The sequence below is a fragment of the Meles meles genome, chromosome 18 (assembly GCF_922984935.1).
Source record: "Meles meles chromosome 18, mMelMel3.1 paternal haplotype, whole genome shotgun sequence".
NCBI classification, from domain to species: domain Eukaryota; kingdom Metazoa; phylum Chordata; class Mammalia; order Carnivora; family Mustelidae; genus Meles; species Meles meles.
The window spans coordinates 30,389,578-30,406,237 of NC_060083.1; the positions used below are offsets into that span (position 1 = coordinate 30,389,578).

At 40.0% G+C, this 16,660-nt stretch overlaps 2 protein-coding genes across 11 annotated transcripts in view; one reads left to right on the forward strand and one right to left on the reverse strand.

The window, feature by feature from the left end:
• RPS6KB1 (ribosomal protein S6 kinase B1) overlaps window positions 1-9,737 on the reverse strand; it is a 53,687-nt gene extending 43,950 nt beyond the window's left edge. For 2 of the 7 annotated variants that reach the window (XR_006815877.1, XM_045984236.1), the window contains exons 1-3: window positions 9,466-9,729; window positions 1,725-1,774; window positions 381-501 (exon numbers count right to left, since the gene is read on the reverse strand). Coding sequence is in view for 5 of the 7 variants with exons in the window: in XM_045984236.1 (XP_045840192.1) it covers window positions 381-501; window positions 1,725-1,774; window positions 9,466-9,606 (312 nt within the window). In the remaining 2 variants the exon portion in view is untranslated. Of the gene's footprint in view, window positions 1-380; window positions 502-1,724; window positions 1,775-8,849; window positions 8,949-9,465 lie in introns of those variants that run through there. The other 5 variants (XR_006815878.1, XM_045984235.1, XM_045984233.1 and 2 more) reach the window with 4 other exon arrangements.
• Window positions 9,738-9,785: 48 nt separating this feature from the next.
• TUBD1 (tubulin delta 1) overlaps window positions 9,786-16,660 on the forward strand; it is a 28,619-nt gene continuing 21,744 nt past the window's right edge. For 2 of the 4 annotated variants that reach the window (XM_045984239.1, XM_045984240.1), the window contains exons 1-4: window positions 9,786-10,104; window positions 10,931-11,146; window positions 14,708-14,855; window positions 15,647-15,863. In XM_045984239.1, coding sequence (XP_045840195.1) covers window positions 10,975-11,146; window positions 14,708-14,855; window positions 15,647-15,863 — 537 coding nt within the window. In that variant the 5' untranslated portion in view covers window positions 9,786-10,104; window positions 10,931-10,974. The remainder of the gene's footprint in view (window positions 10,105-10,930; window positions 11,147-14,707; window positions 14,856-15,646; window positions 15,864-16,660) is intronic. The other 2 variants (XM_045984237.1, XM_045984238.1) reach the window with 2 other exon arrangements.

The window sequence follows — 16,660 nt, forward strand, 5'->3', positions numbered from 1 at the left end:
TGTTGACAGAAGACTGAAGAGGACTGCTGAACGAGTATATACAGGGCGGGGGGTTGTGGGTAGTAGGGAACAAAAAAAATAAAACAAGATGGGACCAGGGAGGGAGACAAACCGTAAGAGATTCTTAATCTCACAAAACAAACTGAGGGTTACTGGGGGTGGGGGAGTAGGGATAGGGTGGCTGGGTTATGGACACTGGGGAGGGTATGTGCTACAGTGAGTGCTGTGAAATGTGTAAGCCTGATGATTCACAGACCTGTACGCCTGGGGCAAATAATACATTATATGTTAATAAAAATTTAAAAAAAAAATTAACCTATCCCCCACCAAAAATTAACCTACCCAAGACAGACATCTCTTATTTCAAAAATACTTCCTACCTTTCCATAGCCCCCTTTACCAAGTACCCGAAGTAGCTCAAAACATTCTGGTCTGATTTTTTCTGGCCCTCTGTTCACACTAGTTTCCGAAATTTCAAATTTCTCACAATGTTCCATGCCACTGAGAAGAAAAGTAAAACCAAAAGTAAATTCTCAAAAAGTTAAATTACCTTCAGTTTACTATAATTTAATCCAAATAAGTAAAAAGGAAAAGGTACATAACAACAAATTTACTACTAGACTCTCAATAAACTAATGATTCGATGACAAGGTAAGTCAAGATTAGGATGACTTGATAATTGCTTACTGCTTGTTTACAGAATATGCTACTTATTTTTTGGAGCATCGAGCACCCCCAAACTAAGATAAATTAGAACAAGTTTACTGAGCAAGTTGACAAAGGAAAAAAGTCTTCTGGCTATTCATGTTTAGTTCATTCAAAATGTCTATGAGACGAGGTATTATCCAACTTAATTTAGCAACTTCAGAAAATCTGGGAACTTTGTGAAAGTACCCGATTAGTTCAAGTCTTTATGCTACAAAAATTCTTGCTAATAGAATGTATCCATGCACCTTTCCATATCTACTATTAGCTTGCTTTAAAGACTCCAAAAGTGGCATTTAAGTGCTAATTTGTCCCTTCAATGCTTTTTATATGAGAGATCTTGGTCTACCCCCAACCCATGGTTTTTACTTAAGGTTGGGGTATAGAGCAGATTAATCACCATTTTCACTTAACAGAGTTTGCCTAAGATGGCTTGAGATCTCTGTATGATTGACGTATTACAAGCAAAACAAAAAACATTTGACTTTGAAGCATTTCTAAAAATTTTATTTTTAAGTAAGAAAAGTTGACTCTATTAACCTAGTAAAAATTTCTAACCCATTCAGACTCATATTCAGTCTACTGTAAATCAGAATTAATATCTTTCTCTTAAAATCTATATATGATCTCGGGGCACCCGGGTGGCTCAGTGGGTTAAGCTGCTGCCTTTGGCTCAGGTCATGATCCCAGAGTCCTGGGATCGAGTCCCACATCAGGCTTTCTGCTCAGCCGGGGAGCCTGCTTCTCCCCCTCTCCCTCTCTCTGACTGCCTCTCTGCCTACTTGTGATCTCTGTCTGTCAAATAAATAAATAAAATCTTTTAAAAAAAAATCTATATATATGATCTCAAAACCTGGATATATTACTATAGTAGAGCTAAACTCAATAAACCAAGTTTATATATATGACTAAATAATTAAGAACAGATTACTGGAATCACACGATGGCTACAAACTAGAACTGATAAAACCTACTTGTAAAGAAAGACAGCACAATGAAATCTTTTCATATAAACTTACAGTTCATATGGTCCAACTCCCCCATGGTCCATGCTTTCATTTAACTGACCCTGAAAAATATGTTAAAGTTGTAAAAATAAATAATCTCATAAACATAAAATCAAAATATGTAATGCTTCACCCTACTACTAAAAGAGAAATGAATGAAATAAACCAGCTTAAAAATTCTCTATACTTTAATAACAGGCAAATGTCATGATGAACAAAATAAGGTACACAGTACCACAGGGATTTCACTTTCAGTTTCTATGACAGTTACGCTACTGATGCTACCCAATAACGATTTACAAAAAAACCTGGATGATAGCTCCTTTAAAAATTACATTTATTCAAAAGATAAATTTTGTGTATTGTGAAACTAAAGACACCAGATTTTAAGTATGAATTACTAAATCAAATTATTTACATAAAGTGCTATTCTGATATGATTCTGATACACAGGACTAACATAACATGTAACTACACTAATTAAGCCTATAGTAACCACAACCAGTCCAAGACACTGTACTGTATGATGTGACTGATCAAAGCAAAATGGCATCACCCTCAAATTGTCAAGAGTCACGCTGGCCAAACATTTATTCTGACCACAGTATAGATCTAAATAAAAGACATTCCAAGTTCATGGATCTGACGACTTAAAACTGTTTAAGATGGTTATACTAACCAAACTGGTATATAGGTTCAACACAATCCTTTCAAAATTCCAGGTTTCTTTCTTACAGAAATTGACAAGCTGACCATAAAATTCATACAGAAATGAAAGGGACCCAAAATAGCTAGAACAGTCTTGAAAAAAAAGAGAACAAAGTTGGAGAACTGACATTTCCTTATTTTAAAATGTATTTACAACAAAGCAACACCAACGAAGGTAATGAGGTACTGGGATAAGGACAGACATATAGATCAATGAAATAGAAATGAGTCCAGAAATAAACCCTTACATTATGGTCAACTAATTTTTGACAAAGATACCAAGAAAATTCAATGGGAAAGAGACAGTCTTTCAATAAATGGTGCTGGAACATCTGGATATCCACATGCAAAAAGATTATTTCAGTTCCCTACTTCACACCATATTCCACCACACTAAAAAATTAACTTAAAATTCATCACAGGCCTGGGGTGCCTGGCTAGCACAGTTGGTTGGAAGTCAGACTCTTGGTTTCTGCTCCTGTAGTTACCTCAGGGTCGTGGGATTGAGCCCTACATCAGGCTCCACACTTAGCATGGAGTCTGCTTGGGATTCTCTCTCCCTCTGTCCCTTCCCGTTGCATGTACGTACTCTCTCTCAAATAAATAAGTAAACATTTAAAAAAATTCATCACAGGACTAAATATAAGAGCTAAAACTACAAAATTCTTTCAAGAAACCTAGAGTAATTCTTCATGATCTTGGGATAGGCAATGATTTCTTAAGACACATCACCAAGGTGCGCCTGAGTGGCTCAGTCAATTAAGCATCTGCCTTTGCTTAGTCATGGTCCCAGGGTCTTGGGATAGAGCTCCATGTCGGGCTCCCTGCTCAGCAGGGAGTCCGCTTGTCTCTCTGTCCCTGCCCCCACTTGTGCGTGTATGTGTGTGCTCGCTCGCTCGCTCTCTCTCTCAAATAAATAAATAAAATCTTTAAAAAAGACATATCACCAAAAGCACAAATGATTCAAGAAAAAAAAATAAATAAACTGGACTTATTCAAAATGTAAAACTTCCGCACTTCAAAAGTTAAGAAAGTGAAGAGAAAACCCACAGAGTAAGAATATATAAAGAACTTCCAGGGGCGCCTGGGTGGCTCAGTGGGTTAAACCGCTGCCTTCGGCTCAGGTCATGATCTCGGGGTCCTGGGATCGAATCCCGCATCAGGTTCTCTGCTCAGCAGGGAGCCTGCTTCCTTCTCTCTCTCTCTCTGCCTGCCTCTCTATCTACTTGTGATCTCTCTCTGTCAAATAAATAAATAAAATCTTTAAAAAAAAAAAAAAAAGAACTTCTACAACTCAGAAATTTAAAAATAACCCAATTTTTAAAAAGAATGTTAGAATCTGAACAGGTATTTTTCCAAACAAGATACACAAATGGTCAATAAGCACCTGAAAAGATGTTCAACATCATCAGCCATTACAGAAATGCAAATGCAAATCAAAATCACACTGAGATAACCCTTCATATCCACCAGGATGGCTATAACTAAAAAGACAGAAAAGTAAGGTGGGCAAGAAGCAGCAAAATTAGAACACTGGTAAACTACTTTCAGGAATATAAAATGGTACAACCTCTTTAATAGTTTGGCAGTTTCTTGAAAAATTAAACATAGACTTAACATATAATCCTGCAAATCTACGCATAGGTATCTACTCAATAAAAATAAAAATAGGGGCACCTGGGTGGCTCAGTGGGTTAAAGCCTCTGCCTTCGGCTCAGGTCATGGTCCCGGGGTCCTGGGATCGAGCCCTGCATGGGGCTCTCTGCTTGGCAGGGAGCCTGCTTCCTCCTCTCTCTCTATGCCTGCCTCTCTCCCTACTTGTGATCTATCTGTCAAATAAATAAATAAAATCTTTAAAAAAAAAAATATGTTCCATAAAGAGTTGGGTACAAATGTTCTTAGCAGCATGATTCACAACAGTCAAAAACTGGAACAACTGCAATGAATATCAACTGGTGAACTCATAAATAAAATGTGGTTGACACATACAATGGAATACAACTTGGTTCTATGTACATACTATGACATAGCTGATCTTCAAAAACGTCATGTTAAGTGAAAGCCAGACACAAAAGTCCACATACTGAATGATTCACTTTATATGGAATGTCCAGAAAAAGCAAATTTACAGAGATGGAAAGTAGACCACTGGTTACCTAGGGATAGAGGTGGCAATAGTAACTCTAAATGGGCCCAGTTTCTTTTAAGGCGATAAAAATGTTTTAAAACTAAATTGCAGTGGTGGTTGTACAACTCTATAAATATATTAAAAGTCACAGAATTGCCAAAAAAAAAAACTTGGCAGTAGAAATTCAGTTATGAATATTATAAAATATAGCTTTATAATAAGTATTCTTGAATACAGTCTGGTTATGAGTCTTTCAATCTATACAAAAGGATATCCCTTAATTGGGCTCTCAATAATGATGTTTTTTTAAAGTGCTGAATCACTAAATTGTATACCTAAAACTAATATTACACTGTAGGCTGACTAACTGGAATTTAAGGACTTTTTAAAAACGGTAAGTTTTTAAGTTTTTATTGAACATTTTAGAATAATTTATAAAATGTTTAGTTGAACATATCTTCCTTCAAAGGTAACAGTACCCATTCAAGCTACACAAAGAAAACTGATAGTATTCTTAAACAAGGGATGCTTAAATGCCCCCCCCAAAACTATAAGTTTTCAGCCAAAATTTACTCATGGTGTGAACACGTCAGGATGAAGGCTAATACTAGGGATGTATGTTTCAATGTTAGACTGAGCTAAATGGATGTGGCAATACCAAGGGGAAAAAAATTCTTGCAGTTTCAACTTGATACAGTTTCTTTTGGGGGGTAGGAATAGTTATGGTTAAAGGTTTTTTTGGTCTCCAGTGCTTCACATATGATGACTTCACTTTAAAGACAAAAGACTAACTTCTCTCAAATGTGATAAAAGTAGTAATACACAATTGTTTTTACTTTAATGTTAGTTTTACTTAATTTTAAATTAAAGACCACAGGGTAGTTAACATTAAACCATGACTTTGAAGCCACCGAGAAAGATATGGCCTGCGGCTATATTTCATTTCCAAAGCCAGCCAGGCCTGTATTACCACCTCCATCAGTGTTTATAACTTCCTACCGTTACCTTCTGGAGCAGAAGCATTTGAGGCACAATGCTTTTCTGTGGCCCACATGACCTTTAGAAAAGTCTCACGCCTGAAGCATCAGGCTAACATATAATACATAGACAACTCTTTCATAGGAAACTTTTCAGTTAGACTTTTTTTTCCTCCGCTTTAAGCTTTATGACTTTTTATGACTTAATGCTTTTCTTCATGTGCTACTATGATTGACAACATGAATCCTGCTCACCTAAGGTACTATTCAAGGTATGTTTCAAACCACCCACCAAACTGTTTCCCAAGTTTTAAGTTAAAATTGTATATAAATTCAACTTAATATGCCTAAATCCCAATCAAAGAGAGAACATTTCATAAAAATGTAAGTAAGTTGTTACACAACTGGTGAAATATCCTTAATCCAGATACCCATTATATGGTTTATCCACTTGCCTGCTTGTCACAGACATTTCATTATAAAATAAGATTCAGTAAATCAATGAACTGAGAGAAAAGGAGTAAACCTTGCTCAAAATCTTGAGCTACTTATAACTGCTTTATAATGTCTAGTATAATGCAGGATAACTACTGATGTTTTTCTATAATTTTTCATAACAGTGAATATTTGCTTTAGCACTTTATTTTTCAAAGCACTAAAAATTTTTAAACATTTTGCTCAATAAAAATCTGATATCCCAATCTGAAACTTATGTCGTAAGCTTCTGTGGCTACTTCAAATTTTGAATTAGTAGAGTAAAAATTAAGGATTAGTACAGTTTTTGTGTCTCCGTAGAAAACAGAAGTTTACAACATCTTCATAATCTAATGAAAATCTCTAGAGGAAAACTTTCCCTTAGTTTCAACTCACTCTCCCCAAATTATACCATCACCAGTATAAAACAAACAAAAAAGATCCAAACCCACCCAGCCAGCCTCCTCCCAAACAACACTCTTACCCATTGCTTTTTAATATAGTCTTTTGAGGTATTCAATCAGGATCTTTTCTTCGTTAAGTGACATTCAGCTTTATCCATAAATGCATTCATTTACTGTCTTCATCCTTTACTCACTGAAGTATTAACTATACTGTATAAACATATTTTCTAGCTAATATAAATTTAGTCAGTGTAACATATCTAAAAAGGCATATATCTCTAACTACGACCAATAATTTTAAAAAATCCTACAGTTTCAAAAATGCAGCACCTCTGGTATAAGTGCATTTATCAAGTCTCTAGGCAAAGACAAGGGTAAACTTGAACATTTGGTTTTTTGACAACAAGTAAGACTGACAAGCTGTATTTCCATGAACAAGCTAACTGCTTAATATGCCAGAATATTTTAAGAGGACAATATTTTATATACTTTAACTCACATAATCCTCATCTTACAGAGAAGAAAAAAGTGTCAGATTAAGCAATTTATTCTAAGTCATACAGTCAGGGGCACCTGGGTGGCTCAGTCAGTTAAGCGTCTGCCTTTAGCTCAGGTCATGATTCCAGAGTCCTGGGATAGAACCCTATATCGGGCTCCCTGCTTGGCAGGGAGCCTGCTTCTCCCTCTCCCTCTGTCTGGTGCTCTGCCTTCTTGTGCGCGCACTCTCTCTCTCTCTCAAGTAAGTAAAATCTTAAAAAAAAAAAAAAAAAAAGTCACACAGTCAGTGACAATGCCTAGAGGGATGTGAATTAACTTCTGACCCACCACAAAGAGGTATAGACAAAACAAGTAAATGCAATGAAGAAGCTGTGCACTGAAGCCTGCAGGCTGAATGGAATCAGAAGACACTACTAGTTAACTACTAGTTATCTATGTAGTCTTGAGCAATCACCTCTCTGGTTTATGCCTCAGTTTCCTTGCTATACAATGACGAAGTGGGGCTTCTCTGAGACCAATGTTTTAAAAGCTTGTGTACTAAGTGTTGCATATTCCCGACTACCCAGATTTTCCAAGATTCTAAACTTCTCTTGTTTTTCAGAATTTTTATATTTTGTTTTAGAGAAACCTAGAAGTCACTGCATTTCCTCAAGTGGCCAACCCAATCCCATTCTCAACCCTTTTCGCTTGTCTACCTTGAGGAATCTCTTGGAATAACACATTCAAAAGAAATATTTTCAACTCCAAAAGCACTGCTACGTAAGATATATGCTACTGAAGGCTCTTCCTCAAAATCCTCTTTACCTTTGCTTTTTCTCAGAAGTTCCCCTCCCCAGGGTAGTGGTCATATTTCTTTCTTTCATATTTCTACCAATTTCTCTGGCCTCCTCTTCCACACTCTCTCAAAACCTGTTTGCTCGTACCCAACAAAATGAATGTACAGGAGCAGACCAAAATACATCTCAAGGAGATCCCAGTTCCTAACAGAAATCTTAATACAGTGTTTTACTTTCAACTGCTTTAACATCTCCTGAATTACCCAGTTTTCTCCCTTGCCCCGCTCCAAAGCTGCTGCCATATGGAGCCAATATAATTAATGAGAGTATGCAATACATAGTGAAAGTAATTCCATATCTGTTTCAAATTGTATGAGTTTACCAGGTATTAAGAGGCTACCTGGAATTCTGCAGGCAAACATACTAAAAAGTATACAACTCAATACCCACCTTACAAACTGTGATTTTTATTTAGACTCATTTCATTATGAAAAGCCAACATTATTTCAGCCCACTTCGTTTCTTACAATGTTCAAAGCTCTTTTTTTTATAGCATCTCAATCTTTTGGCAACAAGCAGGGGACAACTTACTTTCCAGAAGAGGAAAATCAGGTGAGGAAAAGGAAAGTCTCTTACATAGAGCAAATATCTGACACCAGTCCTTAACTCATGTGCTCACCTAGACAGTGGGATTTAAAATCTAAATTATCATGAGGTTACCACGGATGATCATTTGCCCAGAATTAGTGACTTAGTATGACAACAGTATTTTTGAACTTCAAGTGCAATTTGTGATTTTTCAATAACTTTATCTTGAAAAAAGAAAGGTATTCCATAAAGAATAACAAACTATTAAGACAGCAAAGGTAAAATCAAGCTATGCATTAGGAAAAAACAATTCTAAATTTAGTACCCTAAATTACAGCAAGGAAAGCCCTCACACCACCATTCACAAGTCTCAGTTCAAGCAATTTATTTTTGGCAAGCCAAATCACAGCTGTCAACACTGGTTTTTTTCCACCCCCAAATTACACAAAGTATTTTGAAAAAATGTAGACATCTTCAACTACGGGAAAAGTTACGAATGCCGTGTGCCATTATAAATGCTTAAAAAAAAAGAAAGTCACACGGAAGAGGGTGTTTAAAAAAAAAAAAAAAGCAAACAAACAAACCCTGGAAGATGCAGCAGAGCCCCCTTGCTCCCGAAATAAAACTCCTGGTGGCTGTAACAGCAGCGGCAGCGCTACTCCCGACAGAAGTTTTCAGCTGTCACTTCTAACAGCTGAGCGCTTCCTAGGAGAGAAGCGACAGGCCGAGAAAAGAGGTGGTTGTGGAAGGTCTGAAGATTTAATACTTGAAAACTTACACTCGAAGGGAAACCCTTCCGCACTTCACCTGCACTTAAGGGACACCCAGAAAGCGCAGTCCCCCTCCCCCCAACACGCGCTTACACCACTCGCGCCCCGCCACACTCAAGTTCAACAGCTCAAGGAATCGACCACGCGCCCTTTCTGGTTCCCTCCACAAATGGACTGCTCCGGGTTGCGCTGATCTGGGGCTACAGGCGCGACCTGCACCTGCGAGCCCCGAAGCGGCCTCACACCTAGGGCCAGGTCCGCCCCACCCGCTCCCCTGCCTCGGACCGCGCGGCGCCTACGCTCCTCCTGGAGACTACTCGCACCCCACCCTCCCCCGGGTCTCCAAGCTCTCCGACGCGCCGGGCTTCCAGGGCCCGCGCCGCCGCCCCGGCCCTGTCACCTCGGGCCCCCCCGGGACCCCGGGCCTCACCCCCTCCTCCAGCTCATCCTCAGAGCCCGCGTCCTCTGGCTGGTCCAGGTCTATGTCAAATACTCCTGCCATATCCTCAGCTTCCCTGTCTCGGAAGTCCGGCGCTGGGTAAAAGCCGTCCCGCCTCCGTCGTCGCCTCATGGGCCCGGACCCGCCGCAGCCACCGCCGCTGCTGCCGCCATCACCGGCTGCTTGGGCTCAGTGCGTCTGCGCCTAGGCCCTAGACTGGCTCCTCAAGTTCAGCGCTAGAGCATGCGTACGAGGTTGTGTGAAGCCGAACTGTGGGCAATGAACATGCGTAGAGCTATCGCCTGGAGCCAGGTACTGGCAGAAACATGCGCAGAACCCCGACCGAAGCCCCTTAAGGTAGCTAGAGCATGCGCATTGTCGGCTAAAGCTGTAGATGGACAATGAGCATGCGTACCTCGTCTGAAGTTGATAAATTGAAATTGAACATACGTAATTAACCTTTCTGAATAGGATAAAAAAAACCAACAAAACTCTTCGTTTGTGAACATGCGCGTTCGTCCTCCGTAGGTTTTTTTTTTTTTTTAATATTGAAAGTGAGCATGCGCATGATGAGGGGGTTGGCCCTCTGAAGTTTGAACAGGACGGAAACGGCTGGTTCTGGGTCTATCAGTGAGTGGGGTTTATGGGGCGCTTCTGGGGCTAGTGGAGAAAGGGAGAAATTTGGTTTTGCTATTCTATTTCAGTGGCCTTGTGAAAGTCACATAACCTTTCAGAGTCTCAGTTTCCTTATCTATTAAATGAGAATACCTAGTTTGCAGGGTTATTGGAAAACTGTTAAGTACAGTCTGGTTCAAAAGCCACTGTTCTTTCCAGTGCTGCAAAGACCTGGTGTGAGGTCTTTACCAAAAATTCTCTCTTCATTGTTAAAAATAGTGAAGGCTCGGTCCTCTATTTCATCTAGTCCTCCCTTTCCAAGCTTTGTCTTCTTTGCTCTCTACCTGAGCTAAACGCACATATTTCTTGTGTTACTGTAGTTACCAGGCCAGAAGGTGATTGGTAGAGAGAGAAAGTCATTAGTTAGAAAAGAGAAAATTAATGTTAATTAAATGTACAATTGTTGAGCTAACTTCTGTGTTCTGTGTGTCCGTGTAGTTGAAGTTGAACTAGGAATTCCTTCAGCTAACATTCATTTTGTTTTGTTTTGTTTTAAATGCATGCTTAGGGACACAGTGACTACAAATCAGATTTCAGTAACTATTGAGCTGTCTTTGAATGCATTTGGGTACAGTAAACTCCAAATCCCAAAACCATGTAGAGAAAGAAAACAACTTCCTTGAATGATTAGTTCCTTAGACAACATATAATTATTTCATCTATAACACCATATGTATGGCATTTTTAAGTTATATTTTTATCAATGTACATATGATATTTTATTTGTTCCTTGTTTATTAGTACTTTAGTGGTTCTCAAAGCCTATATTTTTCTATTACAGGTTGCTCACTTTTTTGAGGGAATAGGCCTAGTTTGCCTCTCAGCATGTCAGTAGTAACAGTGCAACTTGGTCAGTGCGGTAATCAGATTGGTATTGAAGTATTTGATGCTCTATATACTGACTCACACTGTCCCCAGGGACTCTGCTCTAAAAGAGAGAATGAGGCATATCAAGCATCTTGCAAAGAAAGATTCTTCAGTGAGGAGGAAAATGGAGGTATGTGTGATGCATCTTATTCCTCTGCCTTACTCTGACATCACTTCAAGGCCACATCCTCCACATAGGTCTGAACCCCAACTCTTCCCATTTTTTTAGGGAATGACTTTGCTCACAGCCCTTTGTTTCTGTGTTAACAACCTTTGCCTCTCTAGTGACAACTTCCCCTCAGCACATGAGCATGCCCAGATCTCGCCAACCTACCAAACAACATATGACTAACTCCTTTTCTTTTTTCTCTTGTTTTGTTCTGATTTGTTCTGTTTTGTTTTTGTTTTTGTTTTTTTTTTAAGATTTTTATTTATTTATTTGACAGAGAGAGAGATCACAAGTAGGCAGAGAGGCGGGCAGAGAGAGAGGAGGAAGCAGGCTCCCCGCGGAGCAGAGAGCCCGATGCGGGGCTCGATCCCAGGACCCTGAGATCATGACCTGAGCCGAAGGCAGCGGCTTAATCCACTGAGCCACCCAGGCGCCCCTGTTTTGTTTTTTAAAGACTTATTCCCTGGGGCACCTGGGTGGCTCAGGGGGTTAAGTGTCTGCCTTTGACTCAGACCATGATCCCAGAGTCCTGGGATCAAGCCCTACATCGGGCTCCCAGGTTAACAGGGAACGTGCTTCTCCCTCCTCTCTGCCTGCCACTCCCCCTGCTTGTACGCATGCGCTATCTCTCTCTCTCTCTCTGTGTCAAATAAATAAAATCTTTAAGAAAAAAAATTTATTCCATTTTGGGTATAGGCACTGTGGGGTGGTACATGGTGCAAAGATTTGGAATAAGCTTTGCAATTTTTTTTTAAAGTAAACTCTACCCCCAACGTGGGGCTCGAACTCACAACCCCAAGATCAAGAGTTACATGCTCTACCAACTGAGCCCGCCAGGCACCCCAAGCTTTTCTTTTCCTTCTTATCCCTTTACCTTCTCATCTAAGATTCTCAAAGGAGAACCCTCTTACCCAACTACAGTCCTGCTTTAGCCCTACACTACCACTGAAGTCCTCAAAGAAAAGTTCCTAGGGGACTAGGGGGATGGGGTAACTGGGTGATGAACATTAAGGAGGGCATGTGATGTTATGAGCACTGGGTATTATATAAGACTGATGAATCACAGACCTATACCTCTGAAACCAATAGTACATTATATATTAATTTTTTTTAAAAAGTTCCTAGTGGGGAACCTGGTGGCTCTGTCGGTTAAGTGTCCAACTCTTGATTTCGGCTCAGGTCATGATCTCAGGATTATGAGATCAGGCCCTGCATCGGGCTCCATGCTGGGTGTGGAGCAAGCTTAATATTCTCTCTCTCCCTCTCCCTCTGCCTTTCCTCCACCTCTCTTTAAAAAAAAAAAAAAAGTTCCTAGTAATCTCCTAATTACTAGATTGTTGTGATTGTTTCTCTTTTCTCAATTCATTCCTAGATTTTATAACATTAACTATACAACTTCCTCCTTGGAGGGTGTCTGGGTGGCTCAGTGGGTTAAGTCTCTGCCTTCAGCTCAGGTCATGATCTCAGGGTCTTGGGATTGAGCCCTGAATCCAGGTTCTCTGCTCAGCAGGGAGCCTGCTTCCCCCTCCCTCTCTGCCTGCCTCTCTGCCTACTTGTGATCTCTCTCCCTGTGTCAAATAAATAAATTAAATATTTAAAAAAGAAACAACAAAAACTCCCTTCTTGAAACTCCCCCTTAGTCTCTGAACTTTTCTTCTCCACTGGTCGCATCTCAGGCTCTCTCTCCTCACTGGTATAATCCTCTCTGGTATAGTTCTCTCTGGCTATTTCAGTTACTCTTGTAATTTGCCACTTCTTTGACACTAGTGATTCTCAAATCTTCAGCCTCTCTTCCAAGCTGCAGACTGATTAATGGACATCTCCACCTGCATCCTCATGTGTACCTCAAACTCAACATCTCCATACCTTAGGGCATTCATTATTTTTTCATTTAGAACTTGGGCTCTTTCTGCCCACATACCATCAAACATAATGATTTGCTTACTTTACCTCCTACATATCTCTTCTCCCCTTTCTATCTTCACTGCCATTGGCTTAGTTCTGGCTCTTGTCCTCTCTCACCTGGATTATTTCAAGACATTCCTTCTATTTCCCTGCCTTGACTCTTGTGTCTGTCATCTCTCTCTTCCACACTGCTGTATTTAACAAGTCATCTGATGGGGCACCTGGCTGGCTCAGTTGGTAGAGCTTGTGACTCTTGATGACAGGGTTGTGAGTTCAAGCCCCACACTGGGTGTAGAGGTTACTTAAAAACTAAATTAGAAGGGGGCTCCTGGATGGCTCAGTCATTTAGCATCTGCCTTCAGCTCAGGTCATGATCCCAGGGTCCTGGGATGGAGCCCCACATCGAGCTCCCTGCTTGGTGGGAAGCCTATTTCTCTCTCTCCCACTCCCCCCTGCTGGTGTTTCCTCTCTCGCTGTCTCTCTCACTCTGTCAAATAAATGAATAAAATCTTTTAAAAATTAATTAATTAATTAATTAATTAATTAATTAATTAAAGGGATGCTTGGGTAACTCAGTTGTTAAGCGTCTGCCTTTGGCATCGGGTCATGATCCCAGGGTCCTTGGATCGAGTTCTGCATCAGGCTCCTTGCCCACTAGGGAACCTGCTTCTCCCTCTGTCTGCTCTGCTTGGTGCTCCCCCTACTTGTGCTCTTGCTTTCTCTCTCTCTCTCTCTCTCTCTCTCTGACAAATAAATAAATAAAATCTTTTAAAAATTAATTAAAAATAAGATTAAAAGTCATATGACAATTCCTCACTTGCTTGAACATTTGTAGTTTCACATTATTTTAAAGATAAATTTTTAAGCTTTTTAGCACTGTATACCAGGACTTCCAAGATTTGAGCCCTGCCTGCTTTCCATCCCCATTCATCAGTCCCTGTACTCCCTCCTTCTCTGTCTTCTGTTTCAACAATCCTCAGCCGCTTTCTGTGCCCATGCTATTTTATACACCTGAATGTGCTACTCTGTTCATGTGGATTCATTGTGGGTCATATCACATCACACTGAGATTAAGTTTTATCTCTTCCACCAGTCCTTCTAGGGTTAAATTGATGTTGTCTTCATCTCTGTGTTCCCAGCACAGTACATGGCACATTGTAAGCTCTTAACAGATGTTTGTAGACCTGACCCAGTGATCATTTTAGCCTACACTGATTCATTCTACTTAGTAGAATGCTAGGCATTATGAACTATCTGCATATACCTACTACTGCCCACCTTAATTTTTTTTAAAGGTTTATTTATTTGACAGAGAGATCAAGAATAGGCAGAGAGGCAGGCAGAGAGAGGGAGGGGAGCAGGCTCCCTGCTGAGCAGAGAGCCCAATGCGGGGCTTGATCCCAGGACCCTGAGATCATGACCTGAGCTGAAGGCAAAGTCTTAACCCACTGAGCCACCCAGGTGCCCCGGCCCACCTTAATTTCTAAGCAGTATGACAGATCTTTCTATCCTTAATCTTTGATTTTTTTTTTTTTTTGGACCTAGAAATTTGTGCTCTGAAATAACCTGAATAAGACATATGAAATATTTTTCTTTTGGTCTTTTTCCTCTCTCTAGTTCCAATTGCCCGGGCCATACTTGTTGATATGGAACCTAAAGTTACCAGTCAGACACTATCAAAGGCTGCCCAGTCTGGCCGATGGAAATATGGCCAGCATTCGTGCTTCTGTCAAAAACAAGGTTCTGGAAACAACTGGGCATATGGGTAAGAGTAATTCTTCATGATTTTTGGTTTAGATACAGCTACCCAGACAGCATGGTTACTGCTGCACAGTTGATATACCAAGCACATAATCCTGAAATTGCTATTTTAAAATTCAGAGTGTGACTTCACCCAGAAGAAACTCTTCATTCTATCTCATGGGTGTCTCTGCTTCTGGTCCGGGTAATGATAAAACCAAAGCTCTCTTCCTACAGGGTTTTCTACCTCTTCACTGTCATCCCGCCAACTAACATATTATCAAAACAATATCTTTATCTGGCAGGTATTCCAACTAATGGGGAACACAGCAAGGCAGTAGTATGTCTTGGGGTTCTTTGGAAAATTCTGATGCATGGGTCTTACTTCCAGAAATTCTGATTTATTCGATTTATGATGAAGTCCGGATGTTGGAATTTTTTTAAAGCTTCCCTCTGTGATTCTAATGTGCAGCGAAGTTTGAAAACTACTGCTTTCGGAGTATTATTATGAATATTGAATATTATTTTGTACCATAAACTTGCAGAAGTACCTGGTAACTGAAGTCTTCAGCTACAGGAATGGCCTATACAAGAGAATTTTCTGTACCCAGTAAATTCACTCTCCCCACAGGGCTGTTCACCTGTTCAATATATTTAACATTTAAATTTTATCAATCAGGGCACCTATACCTTTCATGAGAGCTAGTTCGCATCCATGTGTTTAAAAAACCTTCTGTATTGTATAGATTCCTCTCTGCATTGCCTCTTTCTGAGTAAATTGAAAGGTGTTTGTATTTGTTTCTTTGTGTTGCATAGTTACTCTGTTCATGGACCCAGGCATGAAGAATCTATAATGAACCTAATCCAGAAGGAAGTGGAGAAATGTGACTCTTTGAGTGGTTTTTTCATCATAATGAGTATGGCTGGGGGCACAGGATCAGGGCTAGGAGCCTTTGTTACACAGAATTTACAAGATCAGTACTCAAACTCTTTGAAAATGAATCACATTATATGGCCTTATGGAACTGGTGAGGTATGAACATATTGAAAAATTTTATATTTGGGGAGCATCTGTCTGACTTAGTTGGAAAAGCATGTGACTCTTGATCTTAGGTTTGTGAGTTTGAGCCCCACATGGGGTGTAGAGATTACTTAAATGAAACTTACCAAAAAAAGAAAAAGAAAATTTTGCATTTTGTATTCTTTGCAGTGAGATAAATATAGGTAAAATATTGATCTCACCCTTTCTTTGGAAATACCAAGTTACCACATTAGGAGTCATTCATTATATCATATAGTACTTTTGTGAGCAATTCATTTAGCTTTGCTTAAACTTTTCCAAACGAATGAGGTGTCCTTGTTTTTAAAAACTCCAAAAGAGGAGTGCCTGGGTGGCTCAGTTGGTTAAGCGACCACCTTCGGCTCAGTTCATGATCCTGGAGTCCTGGGATGGATCCCCAATCAGGCTCCCTGCTGAGCAGGGAGTCTGTTTCTCCCTCTGACCTTCCCCCTGTCATGCTCCCTCTCACTCATTCTCCCTCTCTGAAATAAATAAATTAAATAAATAAATAAAAATTTATTTTATTTATTTTTTAAGAACAAATTTTTTTAAAAAGATTTTATTTATTTATTTGACAGAGATCACAAGTAGGCAGAGAGGCAGGCAGAGAGAGAGGAAGGAGCAGGCTCCCTGCTGAGCAGAGAGCCTGAGGTGGGCTCCATCCCAGGACCCTGGGATAGTGACCTGAGCCCAAGGCAGAGGCTTTAACCCACTGAGCCACCCAGGCGCCCCTCCTTTCTTTCCATTGAGAGGAATTTTCTATATAGGTC